Raw genomic sequence first — 10,511 nt, 5'->3', positions numbered from 1 at the left:
ATTGTCATACACTCCACTGTCGCTTTTGCAGCGTTGCATACATCAGTAATATTCTGTTCTCGTAGAACGCGAACAAAGTGCGCAAACTTTGTGTTTACTACATGAGTGTGTTCAGCCAACCAGTAATACATGTTTTCAATACATAAATTCAAAGTTAACAAGAATTTTACGGTCGGTGGTTTCATGTATAATACAAACACTTGTCGTTTAATGTAAATTTTACAATTCGTGCGTCGCGAATAATAACGATATTGAGCGCTAAATTGCGAAGCCACATTGTAGCAGATGCTTCTGTCGATTGTAGTAGTTGGTGAATATCTGTCTGCTTCTGGATGATTGTTTGCCATGTAGAAAATGGTAGAAGCATTGAATTTCCATGATTATCTCCGATAACTATCTCCACATAAGAAATTGGGCCAACACTTATTCCAATTTCAATGTGTTTGTATTCTGTTGACGTTAGCGCGTATCGTCTTCCCAAAATGCGAGTTGCCTGATGTGGTAAAGACGCAGTTTGTAAAAAAACTGTAAAAAAACACAAGTGAATGACGTATGTGTCAAAAACAAAACAAAAGCCAAATAATGTAACAGTTTACTTACTTGTTGCGTGCAGTTTTCATCTCGCTGTTGCACTTTCTGTTAGTATACATTACGTCTTCTTGAACCACGGTTAAAAGTCGAATAATGGGACGTAAAAGCCTTCTTAAATACCGCCTAACCCCACCACTTTATTAGAAAAAATGATGACATCAAAATTTATGACTCAGAAACACGCTTATTTTTGCAATGTTTACATATCGAAATAACATGTTTATTTTATACGAGAGAACAATTTTTTTCCGCAAAAGCAGGCATGTTTGGATATCAGATGTCATCGATTTGATCACGTATTGAAGTAACATAATCCTATTTTATAAGATAAAACTTGTTGATTACATCAAAATTGCTAACTGCGTATTAAATACAATATAGAGTTGCGATTCATTGATTTGTACAAATTTCTCAGTGCTAGTCTCGATAAACTAGCATCGTTTCTTCATAAAGACAAGTTGAAATAATTGTACAATCAGAATTCAGAAATTTATCCGTCGAAAACTTTGAATTATAAGCGCGTAAAAGGGTCTTTCCATACGAATACGTAGACTGTGTCGACAAGTTGCGGGAGCAGCGTTTACTACAGCGCGAGTCATTTTACAGTTCTCTGACCGGTGAAACAATATCTGAGAGTGAATATGCACACGCTGTAAACATTTGGCAACGATTCTCTATACGTACGTTAGGTGAATACAGCGATTTATATTTAAAGACTGATGTTTTATTATTGGCCGACATATTTGAGAATTTTCGAGAAAGTTGTATTCGAAGTTACGGGGATTAGATCCCGCGCATTATTATACTTTACCCGGTTACACGTGGGACGCTATGCTAAAACATACAGGCATAACGTTCGACCTGCTCACAGATGTTGATATGGTTATGTTTATCGAACGGGGTATACGCGGTGGTCTTAGCCAGTGCAGCGCAAGATATGCGCACGCGAATAACGAGTACATGCGGACATACGACTCATCAAAACCAACGTCGTATCTCATGTACTTTAATATAAATAACTTGTACGGCTGGGCAATGTGTCTGCCATTACCGTATGCCGCATTCCAATGGGTGGACAACATCTAGAGTGTCGACGTAATGTCTGTGACAGCAACCTCAGATATCGGTTACATCTTTGAAGTCAACCTCGAGTATCCTCGCGAACTACATAACGCGCACGCTGACCTGCCCGACGCGCAATAAACTGGCATGCGACAGGAGAAGCTACTCGCAACACTACACGATAAATCGCGTTATATTATTCAGTAACGTGCCCTGCAACAATGTGTGCGACACGATCTTCGTATTACAAAGATTCACCGCATATTACAGTTCGCGCAATCTCCGCGGCTCCGCAGTTACATCGAATTAAATACACAATTTCGAACGCTCGCTACCAACGACTTTGAGAAAATTTTGTACAAATTGATGAATAACGCAGTTTTTGGCAAAACTATGGAAAATTTATGAAACCGTGTAGACATAAAACTTGTAACAAAGTGGGATGGAAGATATGGTGCGGAAGCATTGATCTCCCGACCAACTTTTCATAGTCGAAGTGTTTTTCCTGAAAATGTTATTGCGGTTGAATTGCGTAAACTCGAAGTGAAATTCAACAAACCGATTTACGTAGGAATGTGTGTATATTAGACATATCTAAGACGTGTTTGTATGAATTTCACCATTATTATATAATTATATGGCACCTCTATGGTACCAAGAAAAATGTAAAATTATGTACACCGACACAGACAGTCTTATTTATTTTATCGAATGCGAGAACGTGTACGATATCATGAAACGTGACATCGCTCGATTCGACACATTTGATTATCCGACTGATAATGTGTATGGTATGCCACGCGTCAACAAAAAAAGTTCCAGGATTGATGAAAGATGAAAATAACGAATGATAATGACTGAATTCGTCGGACTTAGAGCAAAAATGCATGCATTAAAAGTAGATAGAAAGAAAGACACCAAAAAGGTCAAGGGTGTAAAGAGTAGCGTCGTAGCAAGAACATTAATGTTTGACGATTACAAACAATGTTTGAATGATGAAATCAAAAAGGTGTGTCAACAGTCGTGTATACGATCAAAGTTACACGAAGTTAACAAAAAACATTTGTTAAATGTATGTAGAATCTGTGTGTCTTTTCTCACGTCCTGAAGGATGATGAACTTCTATCAGACTGCTACGGTTGTACATGGTCTATTTTCTTGGCGCCAGCTCTGCGATTATTTTATACCAAAGTGCGCATGAAACTAAAAAGTACAATCATGTCGCATCAAGACGCTGTGTCTGAATCGAAACTTGCTCTAAGTCCGTACGACGATAAGCGGTATATGGTACCCGATTCTACCAAAACGTTACCATGGGGATATTACAAAATACCACAAGAAAACCGTATATAATATAATAGAGTATATGTATATCGCCATTTAATATGTGTAATAACAATAATTATGTATATATGGTGTAATCAAAGAAGTGGCGATATTGCAAAAAGGTAGTGTTCTCTCGCATTACATTTTTTTTTGAAAGCCCCTTTCCGTGGAATCTACTTGCAAAATCAGACAGGTCAGCAGCTTCTTGGTTGATGACGCATCATCTCGGGCTGCGTTGGGAAGATGGAAATGTTGCATACCGCAGAGCGAAAACTTTGATTACAACAGCTATTTGTGGCACTGCAGAAAATAATGACAACGCATCTTAACTCATCTATGTTAAAGGTCCTGAAAAATGTAACTGGCTAACTGATATTTTCGATAGTGACGTACAACGTGGATTAATTAGTAAAACATTGAATGCCGATTACGACGATATTGCTTCTTTCAATAAATTGAATGTATTGAATTGTCTACGATGTGAAAAACATGTGAAACATTGCGCATTACAAAATGTATTTAAAATATTTACTAGGTGATCTAAACGACAATAAAATGTTATACGCAACAACTTTAGTTGTACATTTACTATCTTGTTCCATAGCATATTTATATAGATTAACGGTATTAATCGCGGTTTAACGTGGTTCCATAGTTGATCGTGGATCGTTTTTAGTTAAACATAGTTCGTTTGCGGTTAAACATGGTTCGTTTATGGTTGAACGTGATTCGTTTATGGTTCAACATGGATTGTTGTTTGCATGAACAAACCATGTTTAACCATAATCGAACCATGAACAAACCATGTTTAATCATAATCAAACCATAAACGGACCACGTTCAACAATAAGCGAACCACGAACAATCACGTTCAACCACATGCCAAAAAATATATTCTGTAAAAATATATAATGCATGTAAATCATATATTTCATGAATAAACTTTAAATATAAAAAGTGAATATTACGTCTTTGTTATTTCTTGCTAAAACAATTACTTCGCGCTAAAATAAAACAATGCAATTTTGCAATACTCTTGCTAAAAAATTGCAACTCTGCAACTTTACGCGGTGTATNATGTTACATACCGCGGCACATGTCGAAAGACATGTGCACCAATACATAGTTGCTGTTTGTTCATATATATAACAACATATATTTCTTGGAGTCGCCATAGTGTTGCGCAACATTAAAAAATGCTACTTTGCGCTAAAAGTAAAACTGCAACTGTGCACGTTCTCGCTAAAAAAGTGCAACTCTGCAACTTTACGTGCACTGCGTATAATGGCACGTGCCGAAAAAAAGATATGTACAATAGTTTTTTCATGTTATATAAAAACATATATGTCTTAGAGTCGCCATATTGTTACATAACATTAAAAATATCATGTATATTACTGCAGGAACAAGTACATACCTTGGAGTCGCCATATTGTTGCATCGCCATACTGTCATCGGGGCCTGCCGCCATATTGCCGCGTGATGTCATCGGGGCTGCTGCTAACGTGACGTCATTTCTTGCTCCGCCATATTGCCGCGTGACGTCATGAAAACTAAATATAATAAACAATAACTAAAAAAATTAAATCTTTATAAAGTTTGCTTTTTATGTGATAAACAAAAACGAATAGAGTTTTTCTCTGTATATTACAATTATGAGTTTGTTAATGAGCAACTTTTGATCCCATCCGATTCCCGACTTTCCCTATACCTATATACATAAGAATAGATTTAAAGACAAACAACTAAATATAATAAAAAATAAATACAAATAACTCAATAAAAATACATAAAAATAAATAACAAGTAAATAAAAATAAAGAAAACATACATAAAATAAATACACAAGTTCGTAACTTTATTCAGTCAAAATATATATGATGCATGTAAATAATACTTTTCATGAACTTCAAATATAACAAAAAAGGGAATACTACGTCTTTGTTATTTCTCGCTAAAACAATTACTTCGCTTTAAAATAAAATAAAAAAGCACCTTTGCACGTTCTCGCTAAAAACTGCAACTCTGCACCTTTAGCTGTGTATAGTGTTACATATCGCGGCACATGCCGAAAGACATATGTGCAATGCAACAATACATAGTTGCTGTATTTTATTCCATGGATTTATATATAAAAACGATCTTAATAAAATGGGAATACACAAAATGAATAGTACGGGTTTGTTACTTCGCGCTAACACATAAACACTGCAATTGTGCACGTTCTCGCTAAAAAGCTGCAACTCTGCAACTTTACGCGCACTGCGTATAATGTTACATACCGCGGAACATGCTGAAAAAAACATGTACAAATGGGAATAAAAAAATGAATAGTACGGCTTTGTTATTTTGCGCTAAAACTAAAAATGCAACTTCGCACGTTCTCGCTAAAAATTGCAATTCTGCAACTTTACGCGCACTGCGTATAATGTTACATACCGCGGCACATGTCGAAAAAATATGTACAAGAGTTGCTGTTCTATATGTATATATGTTATATAAAGAACATATATTTCTTGGATTTGCCATATTGTTACGTAACATTACAAAATACCATATATTACCGCATGCCGAAAACCCGCTATATTGTTACATTACAAAATACTATGCGTAGTACCGCAGTAACAAGTACCTACCTTGGAGTCGCCATATTGTCGAGCCGCCGCCATATTGTCGAATCGCGTGTCGCTTCTGGTGCGCGTGTGAAGTTGCCATAAAAGGGGTCCTCCGCCGCGTGCCGTCATATCTTGCAGTGCCCCGCGTGACGTCATATCCTGTGACGTAAGAGCCACGCCCCACGCGTGACGTCATATTCTGTGACGTCATTACCCCCTCCCCGCGTGACATCAATACCACTTTCCCTGTGACGCCATCCCCTTTCCTTCCCCGCGTGACGTCACAGTAAGAAGTACGAGTATATACCATGCATATAGCAAATAGTACAGTGCGGAGCACCATATCGTGCGCCATGAGGAGAAGTAGTTCTCCTCCGGCTGCTTCCTACTAGCACGCGCCAGCGGTCCGAGATTTAATCCATATGTACCGGCACGGTTACCGATGATACATACCGACACGGTTACCAATAATACCGACAGCCATATGTTACCATAAAATTATCGCGAACATTGAAAAGAGTAACTGCATTGAAAGTGACTTTAATAATTTATATCATATTTATTTATTTAATTATTAGCTTTTACGTGATATAAGAAACTTACTTACGGTATGTGTAAAAAAGTAAAATATATTTAATTAAGAAAGTAAAAAAGTATGACAACAGAGAAATGTCATAGTGAATCAATTATTAAAAAATTAAGAATAAAAAATAACATACTATAATAGATTTGTGTATAATTAGCGTTAAATTGTCTTTAAAACATCAAAAATAAAAACTAGTAAGGCAATATTATAATAGTTATGTTTATATATAAATATATACATATATAATTGTATATGTATTTAAAACTTTAACAAAATAATGATAATAACAAATAATGTGTGTGTGTGTGTGAAAAGGTAAGAAGAATGACACAAAAATTATTTTATATAAATTTTGAAGCAGTTACGCGAGATTTTATTTTATAGGTTTGCACTCAGAAATATTCTTCTGTAAAATATATATTTATAGTTCTGACAAGAACCGTTTAATGTGACTCTGTAAAATATTTTTTGTGGCTCTGAAAAAAGCCGTTAAATGTAGTTCTGATGAACGCGAGAGATATTTTTGTTAAATAAATGTGTGGTTCTGAAAAGAACTGTTTCTAAGAGCTTTGACTTAATAGTCGGCCCAATAACCGTTTCGGTCGACAACTTGTTGCAGTCTAGTATTGATCGATGCATTTAAATTATAAAATAACTCTGGCTGTGTTCTTAAGTTCTGTTCTTAAACTCTTCATAATTAAAAGTATATTTATATTATTCTGGAAAACAGAGTATGTATGAAATTTGGAGCTGTCGCAAAGGACTGATGAAAAATCAGTAGCGCGAGATCAAAGCAAAGCGCGCCGCACTTTCTGATCTCGCGCCGCGCCTGTCGCGATTTTCGTGGCTTTGCGATAGCTCCAAATTTCATACATACTCTGTTTTCTAGAATAATATAAATATACTTTTAATTATGAAGAGTTTAAGAACAGAACTTAAGAACACAGCCAGAGTTAATTTAAATGCATCGATCAATACTAGACTGCAACAAGTTGTCGACCAAAACGGTTATTGGGCCGACTATTAAGTCAAAGCTCTTAGAAACAGTTCTTTTCAGAACCACACATTTATTTAACAAAAATATCTCTCGCGTTCATCAGAACTACATTTAACGGCTTTTTTCAGAGCCACAAAAAATATTTTACAGAGTCACATTAAACGGTTCTTGTCAGAACTATAAATATATATTTTACAGAAGAATATTTCTGAGTGCAAACCTATAAAATAAAATCTCGCGTAACTGCTTCAAAATTTATATAAAATAATTTTTGTGTCATTCTTCTTACCTTTTCACACACACACACACATTATTTGTTATTATCATTATTTTGTTAAAGTTTTAAATACATATACAATTATATATGTATATATTTATATATAAACATAACTATTATAATATTGCCTTACTAGTTTTTATTTTTGATGTTTTAAAGACAATTTAACGCTAATTATACACAAATCTATTATAGTATGTTATTTTTTATTCTTAATTTTTTAATAATTGATTCACTATGACATTTCTCTGTTGTCATACTTTTTTACTTTCTTAATTAAATATATTTTACTTTTTTACACATACCGTAAGTAAGTTTCTTATATCACGTAAAAGCTAATAATTAAATAAATAAATATGATATAAATTATTAAAGTCACTTTCAATGCAGTTACTCTTTTCAATGTTCGCGATAATTTTATGGTAACATATGGCTGTCGGTATTATTGGTAACCGTGTCGGTATGTATCATCGGTAACCGTGCCGGTACATATGGATTAAATCTCGGACCGCTGGCGCGTGCTAGTAGGAGGCAGCCGGAGGAGAACTACTTCTCCTCATGGCGCACGATATGGTGCTCCGCACTGTACATACCTTGAAGTTGCCATATTGCCCGCGTGACGTCAAATCCTGTGACGTCAGAGCCACGCCCCCGCGTGACGTCATAGTGACGCCACCCCTCCCCCTGTGACGTCATACTCTTCCTTTCCCCGCGTGACGTCATAGTAACGTCATACCCCCTCCTCTTGTGACGTCATACCCCCTCCCCTCCATGTAACGTCACCCCTCTCCTTGTGACGTCATTTCCCGCGCCCCCCTTGGAGCTCCTGGCTTAGAACCGGCCTTATATCACTACTAAAATATAAACTATCAAATAGCTACGTATTATTTATAGTTTTACTTTTCTTAAATTATTGGGCACTGATGCCTGTAAGATATTTTGTAGTCATGCAATGTGCCATAAGTTAACAAAAGTTGCGCTAGTAATAGTCAAGTTACAGTTAACGTTTAGTCAACGTTTATTCAACTTATAGTAACTCGTAGTCGATCTTTATGTAACTCAAAGTCTACTTCTAGTCAACGTTTAGTCTATTTCAAAGTCAACTTTTAGTCAACTTACAGTCAACTAGTAATGAATTCGGATAGTTGCCTGACAGTCGACTATTTTTGGGACATTCGTCATCTTTTAGTTGACTATAAGTTAACATTCAGGCTGATTTAAAAGTCAACTCTTGACTTCTCCAGTCAACTTATAGTCAACTTTTAGTTGACTTCGTGTTGTTTGGGAACCGACGCAATAACACAATAATTAATTGACACTTACTGAGACTGGAGGCGTCAGATATTTACACGAATGCATAAATATATACGTTAGCGCGATGACAAGTACACTTATGTGTATTTAAGACGCCAATAATTATGTTTAATTCATCTTTCAAAGCCATCTAATTTTCGGCAAATAGTCGACTCTAGTCAATTTATAGTCGACTTTTGAAAGTCAACTTTAAGTCGTCTGCTAAAAGTCAATTTAAAGTCAACTTTTAAAAGTCGACAATAAGTTGAATGAAAAAGATCGACTATAAGTCAAAAATCAGTCACTCGTGTTGTGTGGATACCCAAATAACCAAATCTGTCGAAACAGATTTTGCCAAATGCTTGTTACAAATTTTGTTAGCAAAAAGACATCAAATATGATGCAGAGTTTGTTTTATCTGGCAATATTGCAAACTTGCTAACAAAAATATATCCAAGCTTGTTGAAAAAACATAATAGGAAATTGCTGGCAAAAACCGAGCAAAGCTTGCACATAATTTGAGACCAAATTGACGCCAAATATAAAGCAAGATCTGCACTTGATAGCAAAATAACAGCAAAAACCGAGCAAGACTTGCAGTTCAGTCAAACTGTATGGTATTTAGAAGGCCATTTAATATTATTGGGAGTACAATTAGTTTGGCCCGTTTTTTTGTGTTCAAAAATACATTTATTTCAAAACAAAATAAATAAACAGATTAATTAAAGTATTGTCTATCGCTGGCTACTACTTTTTTCCATCTCTCAGGCAACTTTCAAATTCCATCTTGAAAAAATGACTCGTCCTTCAGAGGCGATTCAAGTTTGGAGCCAATTTTTGATTTCTGCGAAAGAAGTGAACCGGTGACCTGCCAAATCGTGCTGCATCCTTTGGAAAAACCAGTAATCAAAAGAAACAATGTTCGGAGAATACAGCAAGTGCGATAAAACATCCCATTTGAGCGTTTCCAAATATTTTTTTACAACTTTTGCACCATGAGGCCGAGCGTTGTCATGAAGAAGAATAACTTTTTCATGTCTTTGCTTGTCTTCCGGCCGTTTTTCTCGCAATGCACGGCTCAAACGAATCAATTGTAACCGATACAGATCGCCTGTAATGGAATTGCCAGGTTTTAGCAGCTCATAGTAAACAACACCCTACTGGTCCCACCACATACAGAGCATGATATTCGAATCATGAATGTTCGGCTTTGGTGTTGATGTTGAGGTCGATAGCAACGATTGACCGGGCTTAGCGTAGTATTTGTTCTTTGTGGAGTTGTCGTAGAATATCCATTTCTCATCTCCAGTTACAATCCGATGCAAAAAACCTTTTCTTTGTTGCCTTTGAATCAGCAACTTGTAAGTGAAAAATCGCTTTTCAACGTCTCTCGGTTTCAGTTTATAAGGCACCAAAATTTCCTTGTTTTTGAATCATTCCCATGGCTCTCAATCGTACAGAAAGTGCTTGTTGAGGATTACTCTCAATGATTCTGCAAGCTCCTCTTGCGTTTGACTCTGATCTTCTTCGAATAATGCCACCAAGTTTTTGTCTTCGAAGTTTTTTGGCTGTCCAGAGCGAGGCTTGTCTTCAACGCTGAAATTTCCATCCTTGAAACGTCGAAACCATTCCCTACATGATTTATCAGTTGGAGCAGTGTCACCATAAACTTCGACAAGCATTTGATGGGCTTTAGCTGCACTTTTCTTCCAATTAAAGCAGAAATATAAAACCTCCCGCAAATGCTGCTTAGTTAACACAAAA

At 36.1% G+C, this 10,511-nt stretch overlaps 1 protein-coding gene across 1 annotated transcript in view; it reads right to left on the bottom strand.

The window, feature by feature from the left end:
* LOC109862383 overlaps positions 1–4,450 on the bottom strand; it is a 6,498-nt gene extending 2,048 nt beyond the window's left edge. Inside the window, exon 1 of the mRNA XM_020442418.1 lies at positions 4,397–4,450. Coding sequence (XP_020298007.1) covers positions 4,397–4,450 — 54 coding nt within the window. The remainder of the gene's footprint in view (positions 1–4,396) is intronic.
* Positions 4,451–10,511: the final 6,061 nt, after the last annotated feature.

This window comes from Pseudomyrmex gracilis, unplaced genomic scaffold (genome assembly GCF_002006095.1).
Source record: "Pseudomyrmex gracilis isolate BER0280 unplaced genomic scaffold, ASM200609v1 scaffold_1700, whole genome shotgun sequence".
Taxonomy (NCBI): domain Eukaryota; kingdom Metazoa; phylum Arthropoda; class Insecta; order Hymenoptera; family Formicidae; genus Pseudomyrmex; species Pseudomyrmex gracilis.
This window is presented reverse-complemented; position numbering and strand designations above follow the sequence as displayed.